Genomic DNA, 18,983 nt, shown 5'->3' with positions numbered 1-18,983 from the left:
CTAAAAAAAAAAAACAAACAAAACATAAAGACCCAAAATAACCACAAAGAGACCCAAAACAACTGCAAGCAGACTCAAAAAACCAACCTCAAAGAGACAAAGCAACAAAAAAGAAATACAAACCAACCATAAAGAGACCCAAAACCACGGAGACACAAAACAACTACAAAGAGCCAAAACAATGGGACAGAAGCACAAAATGACCAGAGACAAAATGATCAACAAGAGACAAAACAAACACAAAGAGACAAAACCACAAAGAGACACAAAACAACCACAGACACAAAACAACCACAAAGAAACACAAAACAACTGCAAGTAGACTCAAAAAACAACCTCAAAGAGACAAAGCAACAAAAAAGAAATACAAACCAACCATAAAGAGACCCAAAACCACGGAGACACAAAACAACTACAAAGAGCCAAAACAATGGGACAGAAGCACAAAATGACCAGAGACAAAATGATCAAAAAGAGACAAAACAAACACAAAGAGACAAAACCACAAAGAGACACAAAACAACCACAGACACAAAACAACCACAAAGAAACACAAAACAACTGCAAGTAGACTCAAAAAACAACCTCAAAGAGACAAAACAACAATAAAGGGGCAAAATAACAGAGAGACACAAAATGACGACATAACATCAAACTCTGCTTGTGGACCCTTGAACACACCTCAGACCCGGATAAATCCCCCTCATGTTCTCGTATGAAGCCGGATTCTGTATCAAAACAGGACTGAGAGGTGGAACCGGGGTTCTGGGGGTTAAAGGATAATCCTCCGACAAGCACAACTCTCAACGCCGCAACTTTCCTCCTTGTTCAAATGTGAAAAGCAGCCTCAGCGGGGAGATAATCCACAATAAACACCAGGAAAGTTTCCTTTAAGCTATCAGAGCGCCGTTACGTTCTCCTGCCAGTCACCTGACAGACGCCACAAACTCCAGGAAATAATCCCCACAAACTTTGTTATCGCTCGGCTGCATTTAGCTGCCGGGGTTTGTGGAAGGAAAGATGAAAGGATGGGAGGAAGACGAGGAGGGAGAACAGGTGGAGTCAGAGATGAAAATGAGAAGGAAAAATGGAGGAGAGACATCTGAAGACGCCACGAAACATCCGAGAAGGAATTAGAAAAAAGATGAGAAGAAGAAGGAATGAATCAGATGTTTATGTGCAGAACTTCACCAAGTTTTACCTTCAGAGTGAGAACATTTCCAGAGTTACAGACCTTTGAAGTGCATTTTTTATGCTTTATAATGGACTTTTTCTATGATCGGTTCAGCAGAGAGACCCATGACATTAGAGTTCTGGTATAAACTGAAACCAGATCAGTTTTACGTCCACTAAAGGTGTCAAAATTTCAACGCTAAATCTGGTTTTTAGCATCAGCATAACGGGAAATGTCCTCGTTTCAACAGCTTATTGTCTTCAGAGTCACAGAAACATGCACAAGTTTGTGCAAAATGACTCCAGAATTGTTCAAAAAACATCCAAAATTCCGCAAAGTTGGTCAAATTTTACTGCAAATTTTTCCAAAATGATAAGAAGTGTCCACAGCACATAAAAGTGATTCTAATTCTTTAATCCTTTATCAGAACGACTAACTTTTCAAATTTAACAAAATTTGTCCGAAGTGAATCAAAAATCAGAATCAAAAATTCAAAATGACTAAAATGTATCCAAATGAAAACCATAAAATGTCCAAAATAACTCAAAAACCTTGTCCATAATGGTCCAAAACCCCTTGAAATTTGTCCAAAATAATTTTAAAAATGTCCAAAATGAAAAAGAAATTGTAAAATTTCTCTAGAACCAACATTGATCATTAGTATTATGGGATGTATCGTAGTTTGAACAGTAAAACTGCAGCAGTTTAATGTCTGTGACATAGAATCAGAGAAACAATAATGGGGACCCTGGATGTGTTTCTGTTTTCTGACAATTCACCAGAGAAAACTTTAAAAAATGCATTCTGGGTAAACTTTAAGACTCATATTGTTGGTAAGTGATTGGTCGGAACAAATAGAGACAATGAAAGGAGCATTTTAACACACATCTAATAAACAATTATTTTTTCATATAGTCACAGGACGTCCTATGTCTATATTGTTTTGTCTGACACAAATTGTCAGACAAAACAATCATTTGAACACATAAAACAACCAAAATGAGGTGCAAAAGTACAACAAAAGGATATAAAATGGTCAAAATGTGACACAAAATGATCACAAAAATGCAAAAAAAGACTGAAACATCAAATAAAGCCTTCCCAAAACGATGTAAAACAACCAAAATGTGATGCAAAACCACCATAAAAGGATATTAACTAAAATGTTCCACAAAGTGACCACAAAATGATGTAAAACAACCTAAAACTGAAATTTTGCACAAAACGATCCTAAAACAACGTAAAACAGCCAATATGTGATCAAAACAACAAAAAGAAGCAAAAAACCCCACGAATCGTCAGACAAAACAGTCCCATGAAGGCATAAAACAATCAATATCAGATGCAAAAGTACCACAAAAGTGAGAATAGAGGGAGGAAAAAGAAGATGAGAGGAAAATGAAAAGATGCAGGAGGAGGGTGAGAAGGAGGAAGAAAAATAACTGGAAAAAGTCAGAGAGAAAACAAAGAACATAAAGGAAAAACACAGAAAGGCAGAAATAAAAGTGGAAAATTTTCTGGAAAAAAACAGAACAAAAAAAGGAAAAATGATTTTAAAATAACATGAAAACAGAAAATAATGGTCTACAAAGAAAGAAAGAAAGACAGAAAGAACAGAATATATAAACAGAACAAACCAAAAACAGAAAGAAATAAAATTACAAACGAGACAAAAAACTAAAAGAAAGAAAAACAGAAGAAAGAAAAAAGAAAAACAAGAAGTAAAGAAGGAAAAATACAGTACAAAAGAAAGAAACAAACTAAAACACAATAAATAAAGAAAAATGACAAATTTTGAGATACATAAAACTACAAAGACAGAAAGAACAGAATAAACAGAACAAAACAAAAACAGAAATAAAATTACAAACGAGACAAAAACAAAAACAAAGAAAAACACAAGAAAGAAAAAACACAAGAAATAACTACAGAAGGAAAAATACAGTACGATAGAAAAAAAACAAACAAAATACAATAAAGAAAGAAAAATGACAAATGTTGAGATACATAAAACTACAAAGAAAGAAAGAGAGGAAGAACAAACCAAAGAATTAAAGAGAAAGGGAAAGGAATAGCAAGAAAGAAAGAAAAAGCCACAAAGAACAGAATAAAAAGAAAAAAGAAAGAAAAATATGCAAAGCCAAAACAATTTTAAACTACAAAAAGAAAGAGTGAAAGGAATAAAGAAAATGAATGAAAAAGAATGCAACAGTGAAAGACAAAACAGAAATAAAGCAAGTAGGAAAAACAACAATATACACATGGAAGGAACAGAAGAAAGAAAGAAAGAAAGAAAGAAAGAAAGAAAGAAAATAAACAAAAGACAAAACAAAAAAGAATGAAACACAAAGGAGCAACAAAAAATGAAGAAAGAAAACAGAAAAACAGAACGAAAGAAAAATGACACAAAAACAAAAATCATTAAAACTACAAAGAAAAAAGGAGAAAGACAACCAGAAATAAAGAAACGATGGAAGAAAAGACAAAAAACTGAAAGAAAGAAGAGGAAGATGAAAGAGGAGGAAGAGTAAAGGAAGTAAGGATAGAAAAGAGGAAAATAATAAGACGAAGAAATGAAACCACAGAATAAAGGAGGAAGAGGAGGAGCTGAGATGTGATGAGAAGAAGGAAACTGAAATGAACTGTGGAGAGATGATGAAGAAGAAGAAGAAGAATAGAGGGAGGAAGAATAGAGGGAGGGAGGGGTGAGGAGGGGTGAGGAGGGAGGGAAGAGAATAATAAACAGAGGGGCAATCGAGGCTGAGCGACACTAGAGGAGAGAGAGAGAGAATAATGGAGAAAGCCTGAGAGGGACGAGATAAAGAGAGTATCTATTAGAGAGGAGGCTGCAACACACAACTACACACAACTACACACAACTACACACACAACTACACACCAACAGCACAATAACACCCCAATATTAACATGCACCCAATGTGACGTCCTGCAGGTTGCTAACAGTCACCGCAGCCAAGGTAACGCTTGTTGTCACGGTAATCCTGATTGACAGCCAAGCCCACAGCATTGCCCCGGACGACCACGACACACGCACACACATGCACACACACGCACACACACACGCACGCACGCGCGCGCACGCACGCACGCACGCACGCACGCACGCACGCACGCACGCACGCACGCACGCACACACACACACACACACACACACACACACACACACACACACACGCTCATGCATGAATTCATGCAACGAAACAGCCGGCAGAGGAGAGAAACGACATCGTTTCCCACCGTAATGTTTGTCATTATCTGGTCCTGAGACACCAACGAAGAAGAAGAAGATGCACGTGAACCACACACACACACACAGACACATATCTACACACTCATCTGCACAACAGAGAGAACACACAGCTCATTTAGATGCAAAGATGTGACTGAAGGCGAAACTGTTGAGTCAGGTGCTGAGTGTGTGTGTGTAGATGTGTGTGTAGATGTGTGTGTGTGTGTGTGTGTGTGTGTGTGTGTAGATGTGTGTGTCTTCATAACACACATCAAACTGGACCCGCTGATCTCTTTAAGCAACGTCTCAAATTGCAATTCCAAGCTTTCACATTGAAGACTGCATAGTGTGTGTGTGTGTATCGCTGCTACACTTCAACACAGGAAGCCGCCGAAGAAGCTGATTCATCAAGTTCACTGTAAAATATGCGACTGACGGAGGAGAAGGAGGAGCTTCGTTTGATCAGGATCCAGTTCTGCTGCTAATTAGGAGACAAGGACAGGATGGAGGAGATTTTCTGCACCGAACTCGTCACAGATAAATTGTATATCGAAGCGTGCGGCTCAACCAGAAAAGTTGTGTTTTGTCTTTTGGTAGTGATTCATCGTACGGTTGTTACGCAATTCATTAAAAAAAAAAAAAAACAGCCACATAGCTCTGGCAGAGGAAGCATGGTGGTGGGAGCATCATGACATGAAGCATGGTGGTGGCAGCATCATGACGTGAAGCACGGTGGTGGCAGCATCATGATGTGAAGCACGGTGGTGGCAGCATCATGATGTGAAGCACGGTGGTTGCAGCATCATGGTGTGAAGCACGGTGGTGGCAGCATTATGGCATGAAGCACGGTGGTGGCAGCATCATGATGTGAAGCACGGTGGTGGCAGCATCATGATGTGAAGCACGGTGGTGGGAGCATCATGATGTGAAGCACGGCGGTGGGAGCATCATGATGTGAAGCACGGTGGTGGCAGCATCGTGGTGTGAAGCACAGTGGTGGCAGCATTGTGATGTGAAGCACGGTGTGAAGCATGGTGTTAGCATCTGATAGCTTCTCTCCTGCTCTCTTTGATCATTAAACTACATTTTAATTCAGCTGAACTCACAATAAAACTTTTCTCAGTTACATATTTTTCTGTTTCTGTTGTTTGACGACTAAACGTGAATGAAACAGCGACTAAAACGCTGTCCGTTACGACGACACCAAGAAACCAAGAAAACACTAAAATTCAGGTTTTATAATGTTATCTGAAAAGCTCACCAAACACAGTTAAAAACAACTGAGCTGAGAATTCACAAATATTTACAAGTAAAATGATCCTCAGACAGAAAGGAGACAGAAAATCCTGATCTCACACACTCAATCACAAACACAGAGTTTCCTTCCTGAAGGAGGCGGGGTCAGCAGCATGTAAAGCTACAGACACTAAAACATTTTATTCAACAACATAAATGTGATCTCACTTGTGTCTTAGGATACATTTATTTCTATGGCCCTAAGGTACTTCCATGCCAAAGAGGACCTTTGCATCGTGACTTGAAGTCAAAAGTCACTTAACCTCTCGACTAACATCCCTTTCTTTCATCACTCGTTCGTCTGATCTGTTTCTGTTTGCAGGGAAACAGAAAAAAAACCTCCATAGCCATCTGTTAGATGAGCTGACCTCTGCTTTATTCAGAAAGGAGGTTTTCAGTCCTTGCTGGAAGCACATGGAAGTAAAAGGAATCATTCAAACACAAATCAGTTCTGTTAAGTTGCCTTCATGCTCAATGCACACTAGTTATAACCTGTCACTTAATGCAACTGAGCTGGATGGTTCTTAAAACGATAAAACTGTTCATGAAGTCCAAAAAACATTTGATCGTGTGGTCAGATTCGTGAAATTAAGCAAAAAGTGGTGAAAGGTGACCACAAAGTAGCGCAAACTGGCCAAAATGTGATAAAATGAGCCCCAAAACGGCCACAAAGCAACACCAAACAAGCATAAATGGGAAAAAAAATATCTAAAGTGATGTAAAATGCTGTAAGCATCACCAAATGAACCCTAAAACACGTTTGGATTTTTTTGATTATGAAAATCACATTGTTTATCTGAGCAAGAAATGGTAAAAGCAGGAAGAATCGGGGGATTATCACATTTTCAGAGATATTTGTGTCAAATTAACCAAATGTGATGAAAAATGACCACGAAGTAGCGCAAAATCACTAAAATGTGATAAAATTAACTCCAAAATGTCCACAAAGCAACACAAAACAAATATAAATGGAAGCAAAATTACCAAAAAGGGATGAAAAATTACTGTAAAGCAGTGCAAAATGACCAAAATGCAATAAAAAAGAACCCAGAAACGTCCACAAAATGACGCAAAACAACCATAAATAGAAGAAAAATGACCAAAAAGTGATGCAAAATGCTGCAAACTTCGTCAAAGGAACACAAAACTGCCATTTTTGTTAAAACTGTCAAATTCCCATCATTTCTCTGAACAACAAATGGAGACAACTATGGAATTATTAATTTTTCAGAGGTATTTATATGTAAAATTAAGCATAGGTGATGAAAAATGACCCAAATGTGATTTAAAAAATAAACTCAAAATCTGTATACAACAACCATAAATGGAAGCAAAATGACCACAAAGTGATGCAAAATGCTGCAAACTTCACCAAATAAACCCTAAAATGCATGTTTTTTTAACTTCCAAAATCCCATCATTTATCTGACCAAGAAAATGATGAAAAATGGCCATAAATTAATGCAAAATGACTAAAACGTGATAAAATTAGCCTCAAAGTGGCCACAAAGTAAAATGAAACCACCATAAAGGAAAGAAAAATGAGCAAAAATGATGCAGAATGCTGGAAATTTCACTAAATCAACACAAAAATGCCATTTTTTAAATAGCCAAATTCCTATTTTGTATCTGAGCAAGAAATGGTAAAAATTCATTGGATTACTAAATATTCAGAGGTATTTATATGTAAAAATTTACCCAAAAAATGGATTAAAAAAAAAAGACCAAAAAGTGATTTAAAAAATGGCTTCATATCAGCATAAAACAACCATAAAAGGAAATAAAACGTCCACAAAATGATGCAAAACGCTGCAAACTTCACCAAATGAACCCGAAAACGCTTTTTTTAATTGTCAAAATCCCATCATTTATCTGACCAAGAAAATTATGAAAAATGACCATAAATTAATGCAAAATGACCAAAATGTGATTTAAAAAAAGAACCCCAAAATGTCCACAAAGCAACACAACAAGCTCAAGTGGAAGAAAAATTACCAAAAAGCGCTGCAAATTTCACCAAATGAACACAAAAATGCCATTTTTTTTATATAGCCAAATTTCCATTGCTTATCTGAGCAAGAAATGGTAAAAATCATGGGATTATTAAATTTTCAGAGGTATTTATATGTAAAATTAACCAAAAAATTGATTAAAAAAAAATGACCAAAGAGTAATAAAAATGGCTTCATCAGCATAAAACAACCATAAAAGGAAATAAAATGACCACAAAGTGAGGCAAAATGCTGCAAACTTCACCAAATGAACCCAGAAGTGCATGTTTTCTTTAGAATCTCTCAATTCTCTTTGGTTTAGTTTATTTCGGGAAACCTGGCCGTGAACCGAAGAGCTTTTCGTCTTCTATGAAACATGAGCGTCTTTCTGCTGAGATGTTTCACTCCAGTGGACAGGAGAAAAAAAAAAACCCAATCTGGGTTGTGGGGGAAAAATGAGGCGGTTTAGAGTCATGGGTCAGAAATGATGCGAGCTGGTGGAGACCTGAGAGAACGAATGAATCCATTAGAGGGTTAGCGTTAGCTGCCGACACTCTGCTGAGCTCGTATCGATTCCAAACATCTCATCTCAGCGCAGGATTTCTCCATCAGCTGAAGCTCCACCAGTCGGCTCCTCTCTGGCCTCCATTAGGATGGAGCTCCTCACCTGCCCTCCGTTAGCCGTCCATCCGGCCTCGTTAACATCTCTGTTCGGCATCTCGTTAGCCGCCCCGGCACTCCTCGTTAACCGTGTTCCTCCACTCGTTAAAGGGGAGAAGAAAAAAAACAGCTTCGGTCTAATGAAAAAGTTCCTTGCAGGATCTGAGGTTTGAAAGAAATAAATCAGTCCTGCTCTGGGCTTTTGGGCTGTTTTTTTTTTTTTTTTTTTTTTTTTATTCTCTGTTAGAAGTCTTGTTTTTAAGGAGAAAAGGATCCTGCAGCACTTTCCTGACATTTAAACACATTTTCACAGGGATTCTGTCCATCGAGGAGCCTCTTCAGGGCAAAGATCCTCCTGATGAAGCGACTTTATACCAAAATAATCTGCAGTATTTACATTTACGTCACCGAGCCGGTCTGTAAAGCAAAACCTTAGAAATCAGCGTCTTTTAAAAGCATGTAACCTTCAAAAAAAATACATAAATTACTCCATTTAATGTAAAAACACAAAGAATTGCCTCATTGTCAACTTTCTGACAGTCCTTGAACTCATCACGTGTCTGTTTTTTTCAGAAAGTCAATCAAATCTAATCTTAAAATCATTTTATTCCACGTCTTGTTTAGAAATTCGTCAAAAATGAGCTTTGCGCTAACCCCATTCTGTAAAAAAACTAAAAATTCTGTGCTGTGAATTCAGAGATATATGTTAAATTAACCAGAAAGTGACAAAAATTTGCACAAAATGAGTAAAATGCCATAAAAAGAACCCCAAAATGGGTTCAAAGCGACATAAAATAACCACAAATGAATGCAAAATTAATTTTAAAAAGTGACACAAAATGCTACGAAGTTCATCAAATGTGCTGCTGTCGGCTGTAAGAGTGAACACAAAAGTCTTCATGCACTGACAGCATTTACAGGAACTGAAACTGTAACACCAATAAACAAGAACTAGGTGGTGCAAAATGACCAAGATGTGACAAAAAACAGCCCCCAAATGACCATAAAGTGACATAAAACAACCACACATGGAAGCAGATTGACTGCAAAGTGACACAAATGTTCTGCTGTTGGCTGTAAGAGTGAACATAAGAGTCTTCATGCACTGACAGCATCTGAGGAACTGAACATCCAGTGACATTATAGTTATTTTTTATGCTAATGCTAACAACAGGAAAACCCTTAGTGTTAGCATATTGTGCCACTAATGTGGCTAACGTTAGCTTTGATGGTCAGAGTTCGGTGGAAACTTTAATCTAAACCAGTAAACCAGGACTAGATGGTGTTTTCATGTTAGCTTCTCTCCTGCTATCTGTGCTCATTAAATTGTATTTTAATAGAACTGAACTCACAATAAAGCTACTCTCATAGACAGAATTTCATTTTTCTGTTGTCAGACAGCAGAATGGCGACGAAACAGTGTCTGAAACCTAGAAATTAAGACCACGTCAACCACAACAAACCAGTAAAATGCCGATTTTATAACGTCAGCTTACAAAATTTAACAAATACAGAAGTTAAAAACAACTGTGCTGTGAATTCACACATATTTACATGTAAAATGATCCTCAGATAGAAAGAAGATCCAAAGTCCTGATCTATTCATGTCTGTTGCTGTAAATCACAAAAACAGAGAGAGTTTCCTTCCCGAAGGGGGCGGGCCAGCCACAGCTCAGCAGCATTTAAAGCTACAGACACTCATTTAGTACAAAACTAGTTAAACAGTCATGTAGAAAAGAAGCATCTTTGCAGCGTTTTGAGCAGAAAAATTGAAATATACACTCGGGAGACGTGGAATATGTTGATTAATTTGTTAAAGCCTGAACCAATATCGGACTTCTGCAGGTACTGAACTTGCAACTCAGCGACTTTTAAACCCTTGTCCGTGAAACCAGCAGCGCTCCAGTTTCCTGTATGTTGGACTGGTTTCACTGGGAAGCGGCTCCATTTGCATACAGATCAATATGGAGCGCGCTCAGTGGCGCCGTGCGAGTGCTAATTAATTCCGGGCCTCGCAGCGGTTTGAAGCGTTTAAGCTCAGCCGCGGGTTTATAGTGACTCTGGATATTAAAGCAACCCTCACAGCGAGGTGTGTGTGTGTGTGTGTGTGTGTGTCTGTGTGTGTGTGTGTGTGTGTGTGTGTGTGTGTGTGTGTGTGTGTGTGTGTGTGTGTGTGTGTGTGTGTGTGTGTGTGTGTGTGTGTGTTAGCATTAGCCAGCGAGCTAATCCTTAAGCTAACAGCGAGCTTTGAACACTCCAACAGTCTGAAGCCTCTTTTTTCCTGAGTATATTTTTATTTTTACTGAATAATCAGCTCTTTTTCTTTTCAGTTAGTCATCAGATTTACATATTTATGAAGCCAGACTGGCTCCTTTTACCCGCCGTGTTACTCACATGTACGCTTTTATTTTGTGAATTTCACAAACTGACCTGCTTCTTATTTACTGTGAGCATCATTTAATTCTAATAAATGCATGTTTTCTGTACTTTCAGCAGCACACCAGCAGCTTTGTGTGACATTAAACTTTAACTAACAGCTTGTTGTGCTGTGATCGAGCTCTGCTGGTCCGGCAGCTGCCATATTGATCGACTATCGATCGGTGAGTGAATGTGGAGCTGCTGCTGCTGTAAACATACAAACGTGATCGCTGGGAACTCCAGCTAAAGTTTTCCATCGTTTCCCGAGAGATTAAACTGGATTTTATTCACCCTTCTGGTTGATTTTAAATGAAAATAAGCACACTGAACATCAATATGTGGACATTTTATGCACTTGTATCAGATTTAAGTGCATATTAACATTTTTATAGTGATTTATATGCAAAAAAAAAACTATTTCATCAAACTAATCTTTTTCTCCTTGATATAAAGGTTCATATAAAAAAAATTGCACTTATTATCATATTAAATGATTGAAAATGTAGATAGCTGAGATTATTCTAAAGAAAACAAGATACAACAAGAATACAGGGAGCTTAATGGCAAAAATACGAGAATATAAGTAAAAGGAATGAAATGAAAATTAAAATAAGGTTCAATAGGTTGAAGAACGCTACAAAAAATAATGTTTAAACTCAATAAAGCATAAAAAGAAAAAGTTTTAATGAGTATTTTTGAGTTCAGACAATTTTTTTAAATCACTTGTCCTTTAAACGTATTTTAAAAACACAACTTATTTAATTATTGGCAGCTAAAAAACACGGGTTTTTTGTAAAATAAATGAATTACTCAAAATTCAAGTTGTTCCAACTATGTTTTAAAATTATCTAAAGTTTTTTATTATTATTTTAAGGATAAGTTTTTCAGTCGACAAACCTTAAAAAAATGTTTCTTCAGTATGTTTTTGACATTTTTGTGTTAAACACTTTAAACACAAGTTTTAAGTTGGCAAACATTTAAGAAATTAAGTTGCTCCAATTAGATTCTATTCATGAGCTTTAGGACTTAAAACTTTTTTAATTCAACCACAAAATTGTTGATAAATAAATAATAAAATGAAGTCGCTTCAAACTAATTTTCTTCAGTATGCTTTTTTATTGAGTCAAAGAAAGTCACTTTTCTTTTAAATATATTTTTAAAACAACTTATTTAATGACTGGTAGCTTAAAAAACAAGTTTTTAAGCTGATTATTCATAAAAAAATTATGTTGTTCCAACTACTTTTTCAAGGTTATTTAAACGTTTTTCTGTCGACAAACCATAAATAAATTAAGTTGCTCCAAATCAGGTTTCTTTGGTTCATTTTTTTACTTTTTTGTGTTAAACAGTTTAAACATGAAGGCAAAGTTTTAAGCTGACAAACATTTAAAAAATTAAGTTGCTCCAATTAGATTTTCTTCATCAGTTTTAGGATTTTTTTCATGTTTTCTTTTGTTGTTGTCATTTCATGCAGAAGCTTTGAAGAAATATATCAATTCTACAACAAAATTGTTGGAAGTCGCGTTAACTAAACTTCCTTCAGTTTGTTTTTGGCTCTTTTTTTGTGTTTTTCTGCATGTTGAAGTTTGACTTTTTCATTTTGAACTTTACTAGTGTACTGAAACACCTGATATTTAAATACTGGAACCAAAGCCAATAAATTTTATAATTAGTTTAAAATACCTATAAAATTAAGTTGATGCAACATTATTATGTCGACACAAGTCATTAAAGCAAAGTTAGTAAGGTAACATCTAAACCAGTAAATTAGAATTTCTTTCATCTTGTAGTCGTACATTTAATTAAATGATGTTAAGTTCTTGATAATAATAATTCTAATTTTATATATAATAATAAATAATATCAATATAATAAACAAGACTGAAGAAGCAAAAAAACGAAAAACAAAAAATTGAAATATAGCTAATTTTACCCTTCATCTGTTGGATTTTGAATGACTGATTTAAAATTCTGAGCATATTCAGTTATTTTGTTGGTTTAGAAATCTTCTTAAAGGAAAAGTTTGTGTGTTTATGTAAAGATCAGGTGAGTTTCTTTAATCAAGGCTCCTTTATTTTGTAGAAAAACTTGATGTAATGTTGAGAGTTTTATTGATTAATGTCACAAATTAAACCTCAAGTCGAGATGACTCCATCTGTGCATGTTTCAATCTTACCATAAAGGTCAATAATAAGGTGTTGGTGTGTTCTATTTACTATATTTCACAATTTCCTTTGCAAAAACATCTCAGGTGAAGCTCCTGAGATCTCATCAAAGAGAATCTTTCTCAAGGCTGACGAACCAATCAGGAGGTTTCCTCCAGTAAAACATGAATAAAGAAGAATGACTGACATTGACGTCTCATCCAATCACAAGGCAGCTCATCAGGTAAAAAGTCCCGTCGTCGCGGCAACGAGCACAAAACCTCACGCATGAAATAATATCTGCAGCATCGACACCGTGGAGACGAGTCTGCAGCCGAGGATCATGGGAAAATTCATGAGGAGGCGTGTATGTGTGTGTGTGTGTGTGGTTTGATAAGACACATACTGAGAGTTAATCAATGTCAAGGATGTGAAGCTTTGACCTTTTCCAGTCAAACCACCTGCTGCAGGAAAAACAACCGTGTGTGTGTGCGTTTATGTGTGTTGTTGTTGTGTTGTGTGTGTGTGTGTGTGTGTGTGTGTGTGTGTGTGTGTGTGTGTGTGTGTGAGCACCGTCTCTCCCGCTGCAGGGTGTAGGAGCTCCTGAAGAATCCCAGCAGTTCGTCCTCGATGGCGGCGTCGAAGCTCACATTGAGTCTGTAGAGTCTCATTGGCTTCAGCTCGCGGTGCAGAACCACCACGTACATCTGATTGGCTGGGAACGGGAAGTGGCGGTGCACGCGCATGACTCCGCCCCCCGGACGGTTGGCAGGACGACCGCCACCGCCGCTCTCCGCTGTGACGGAGACCCGATCCACCTGGAGGGAGATAAAGATGGAGGCAGGTCAGAAACCAACGGGTCGGACAGTTTTCTGTCATTTCTGACGTAATCGAAACTTCGTTCTACAGAAAAACCTCCTTACTGATGTTAGCTCTGTTAAACATGACTTACTTAGAATAACAAGAACCTCAAGGAACTCTAAAGTACCTCCAGAAACTCTGGAGAAGCTCAAGAATGTGTAGAGAAGCTCAAGGAACCCTGGAGAACCTGAAGAATCTCAAAATAACCTAAAGGAAGTCTGGAGAACCTCAAGAATCTCTGGAGAACCTCTAGACTCTCCATAGAAGCTCAAGGAACTCTGGAGAAACTCAGGAAACTCTGGAGAACCTCCAGGAACTCTGAAGAACCTCAAGAATCTGCAGAAAAGCTCAGGGAACCCTGGAGAATCTAATGAATCTCTAAATAACCTAAAGGAAGTCCGGAGGACCTCAAGAATCTCTGGAGAACCTCAAGAAACTCTGCAGAACCTCTAGAATCTCCAGAGAAGCTCAAGGAACTCCGAAGAAACTCAAGAAACTCTGGAGAAACTCAAGAGCCTCTGGAGAACCTCAAGAATCTACGGAGAAACTCAGGAAACTCTGCAGAACCTCCAAGAAAGTCTGAAGAACCTCACAAAACTCTGGAGAACCTCTAGAATCTCCAGAGAAGCTCAAGGAACTCTGAAGAATCTCAAGAATCTCTGGAGAACCTCAGGGAATTCCGGAGAACCTCAAAGAACCCCGCTTGCTTGCTTTGGTGGTTCTTGGAGGGTGTTTTTGTTCTTGTTTGAGTTGTAGAACTTAAATTTTAAAATATTACAATTTGTGGAGAAATAAATACAAAAGTTTGGTCCATTTTCTCATAAGACAGAAGTTTATTAAGCCCAAAGGAAGTTCTTGGGATCTTGAAGGATATTTAAGGAACCCTACTTTCTTATTTTCTTACTACTTTCTTTCAAAATTGTTATCTTTTCAACTGTCTTGAACTACTCGTCTGGCTCTGTCCTGAAAAACAACCAAATCTGACCTGTAAAAGTTTTGCTATATCATCAAAATCACGTCTGATTTACAAATTCCCCCCCAAAAAAATCAACTATCTGCACTATCCACATTCTATAAAAAACAGAAAATTCTGCACTCCTTGGTCCAACTGCAAAGACATCAGTGACTCAGCTGATGCCAAAAGTCACATGACAAAAATTCAGAGTTTTCAGGTTGAACTGCTGGCAGCATGTAGAGCCACCATGTTTTATTCCAGAATTGTCAACGATTGTGTTTTTCTTTTCAATTTCTGCAGAAATTTCCATTATTTCCTTCTATTGCAGTGAAAAATGAACCCACAGTGAAAAAAAATGAGACATTAGTGGAAAAATGAAAACACTCAAACTATGGCTTTGTTTATAGGGGTCACGTGACAAACCCAATCACGTGACTTTTCTGCCTCTCAACATTTGCACATTTATCAGATGAAAGCCGTTGCTAGGCGACGTGAATCCCCACCAGCTGTTGTCGCCATGGTGACGTGACAGGCGCCACATGTACAACTAATCTGTCTGCGAGGAAAGTATCGAAGGAGGAAACAAAAACTCGGCTCGTTCACGTTTGATCCCAAGCAACGAAGCAGAACGAAGTCGTCGCCTCTCCGGCTGATCTGATCTGAGACCAGCTTAGGACGACGTCATTCAAACGAAATGTCACCAGACTCTACAGACAAACAGCTGAGATCGTCTCACACCGACGTCCAGGCAGCCAAACGCCTCGGCGGGAGTTCTCACCTCGCTTTAATATCAGAAGGTCTGCAGCACTCTGGTGTTTGGTGAGAAAGAAGAAAAAGAGAGGAGACATCTGCTCAGTTTTACACCAATCCTGAGGGACGAGGGTTTCTCTCCATGGTTCTGCTCAACAACACTCTCAGCGTTTGACCAGTCAGTTAGACAAAGTCCCGATAGAGGTCTGTTTGATTCGAGTCACTGAACATTTGTAAAAAGAGCAAATTCCTGCAAACTCCAAAATCAAGGGGGAAAAAAACCTGAAACGGAGACGAAAACTAAGTAAAAACTACAATTTCAGCACAAGTTCACAACAGCTTCGACACATTTGCTCCATAACAGGAACGTCCGAGTCAAGTTTTACTGAAACTAATCTAATCAGAGTCATTTCATATCTATGTCTATTCTCATGAATGCTCCTCATCCTCTTTAATAGGAGTAGAAGTTGCTCCCCTCTGGCCTTCGTCTGGAAGAAAATCAGGCCACAAAAAAAAGAACAAGTTCTCCTTTGTGCTTACCTCCATCCGAGTTATTAACCATGAGAAGAGGAGGTAATAAACTGTATTTTTGTTTTGTTGCTGCTGTACTTTATCATGTACTGCGATGTACTTTATCCTGTTTTTACTTGACTTTATTCTGTCTTGCTGCTGCCGACTGTTGGCACTGAATTATACTTGACTACATGAATGACCAAGATTGCTGCTAGTTTCCATGTCAATATTATGTTTCGTGTGATATTTATTGTACTCATTTATTTTGTTTTTTTATCGAATTTTTACTGTTTTTACCACATTTTTACTGTTTTATGTGGTTTTTACTTGTTTAATTTGTTTTTATAAACTGCTGCAAAAAAAAAGTCCCCCTTCAACGGACAAATAATGAAGTTAATATTTATTATCCAACAAAAATGACAACAGTTTCCCAATTTAGTCGCACTTCAAATACAATAAAGTTATTAAAATAAATCTAGTGTTCATGTTTTGACCACAAAATACCACATTCCTGCATCCAAGCTGCTCCTTAATGTTATTTTATATTATATTAATAACCCAATAATATAAATGACGTCATTTAAAGTTTAGCATCTGTCACAATCCAATATCATCGTCTGAGATAATACACACTGAGTATTGTAGATCAGCTGCAGTACCTGGATGTTCCACCAGGTGTTTTGGATCTTTTAAGCGATCTTTATGTTATCATGCTTGTAAAGTTTCTTGATTCATTTCTAATGTCCGAATTGTACTTGAATAGAAGTAAATTCCTGCAGTTGAATTCAGAACCAGAAGAATAAAAGCTTTCAAAGCAGCCAATAAATCAGCATTAATTTCAACATCAAAAGCGATGATAAAAAGCTTCACTGTAGACAGTTTTCTCACGACGAAAACCAAACTAACACTACACAAAAAGTGCAATTTAAATGTGTTTTACATTCATGACATGCAACTTCAGGTGGCTGCAGTATTAACTCTACGCTCTACCTGAAGTGGACTCCCAGGGAAAAACAGAAAGAAATTAACAGAAATTTCAAATTCACTTCAAAATGGTACAAGCAAATCGCAGTCAAAGCCGACAAAAGAGCTCACAGGAGATCGGGAACTTTGTAGTAAAGCTCGGGGAAGCCGTGAAAAAAGTGATCTCGCCAGCAGGTGAACCGTGATCTCGAGGAAATTTCTCTCATTGCAAACGTATCCTCCAGTGTTTATTGCTTCGATGCAGCCTGAGTTACCTGAGTAGACCTCGCTGTGTTCAGGTAAGAGTTTCCTTTTTTAGGTGGGTGGTATTGAAAGCAGCTCTGGTACTACGACAAGTTGGACTGCTTTTGGTTTACGGTTTAAAATAATTCCACACTGCAGATAAAAATGATAGTTTTCCTTCAAAATATCTGTCTGAAAGCAGACAAAGAATCAGGCTTATGTTGGTGCTCGGTTTCATGGACGACGAACTCCTTCAGTGTCTAAATGTAGAAAGCGTTCGCCATTAATGAGGCTCTGTGGGTTGCACTGACGCTGCACTCCTGCCTGGTTTGTTTGCATGCAAAATATAAACACCATTCACATGCAAATGCCAGTTTACAGGAAGCCTACAGTCACAATAGCAGCATAAAAGGTAAATAGAGCAGGATGGTATGAACTGGAACCGTCATTTAATCCCTAAAGTGCCAGAAAACGGGTTTAAAAGGCATGTTTTCATTACAAAATCAACAAAATTACACCGTTTATCAGAGACACAAATGGTAAAAACAACAAAGTCTTTTATCTATTGTCCTCTGTGATGTGTAGTGTCATCGTGAAAAAGAATGAGGTTAAAGTTGTGATATTTCATTTAAAAATTACCCAAAAACAAACTCTTTGCACAAACCAGATTCTGCAAAAAGCAAAAAATTCTGCACTTCTCTTTGCAAATGTAGCCATGATCAGTTGATACTCGGAAATACATCACAAAAAAATCAGTAAAATAGGGTGACAAATTTCAATGTAAACAGTGAAATATCTATAGTGTGTAGAGCCACTACTTTGTATCCCAGTATTGGTGACTCCTTTGAAAATGTTGGACGTGATGGTTACAGTTTTTTTCAATTTCTGCAAAAATAAATATACAATTAAAGTCTTTCCTGAGTGGAAAAATGAGACAATACCACAAAAAAGCAACAAAAAACTAACAATTCAAGGGTTTCATTTCAGAAAATGGTAAAGAAATTAGTACGAGGAGAATGTATCCCACAGAACACAAACTAGCCTTTTTGATGTCCATTTAATAACATCTGGTGACAGCAAAACATCTGTCAAAATCTGGTTGAAAGTCTAAGACTATATTAAATCATTTCACAACCACGAAGGGGAAACATGACTATGTATACCATTAATGCAGTTTTTGGTCATTTTGACGTGAAACTGTGTTGATTTAGAATTTTTCTTTAACATTTAGATGTACTTTCACAGCCATTGTTATCAGTAATGGCACTAACTGCAAGCTAACTTATCATTGAATTTTTCAACCGATCGGTACAAAACTACGCTTGATTCTTTGTTTACATCCATTGTCACGTGAAAACATTAAACAAGCCAGAATATTAGCCTCTACAATTGCCACTAGGACGATTAAAAAAAATTCAACTCTTCTATCTCATCTTGATTTAGCATTTCTGTGCTGGCCAGAGGGCATTAAGCCTCCGAAAAGACTTTGTCATGGTGCCCCTTTACTAGCTATACTCCCACAATGGTCTCTGCTTGCCAACATCAGAGTATAAATACGGTTAAATAGTAAGAAGCTCCACCTGGTGGCCCAAACAGGTATTACAGCGAATCAGTAGTACCTGAAATGTGTATTGTCTTGAAAAAAGTTTTCATATATCAGCAGATAATAAATATTAAAACCTCAGATTGGATCATCGCACAAAAAATTGATCAGCACATCATAAATTCTGTGTTTTCCTGCACAGAATATATTCTTTAGTTTTCT

At 37.5% G+C, this 18,983-nt stretch overlaps 1 protein-coding gene across 2 annotated transcripts in view; it reads right to left on the bottom strand.

Annotated features, from left to right (window-relative positions):
- The window catches only part of LOC111571736 (thyrotropin-releasing hormone-degrading ectoenzyme-like), a 280,894-nt gene that overhangs the window by 206,120 nt on the left and 55,791 nt on the right, over positions 1 to 18,983 (bottom strand). For both annotated transcript variants that reach the window (XM_055006866.1, XM_055006865.1), the window contains one exon: positions 13,507 to 13,751. In XM_055006866.1, the coding sequence (XP_054862841.1) occupies positions 13,507 to 13,679 (173 nt within the window). In that variant the 5' untranslated portion in view covers positions 13,680 to 13,751. The remainder of the gene's footprint in view (positions 1 to 13,506; positions 13,752 to 18,983) is intronic.

Source organism: Amphiprion ocellaris, chromosome 21, assembly GCF_022539595.1.
Source record: "Amphiprion ocellaris isolate individual 3 ecotype Okinawa chromosome 21, ASM2253959v1, whole genome shotgun sequence".
NCBI lineage: Eukaryota > Metazoa > Chordata > Actinopteri > Pomacentridae > Amphiprion > Amphiprion ocellaris.
This window is presented reverse-complemented; position numbering and strand designations above follow the sequence as displayed.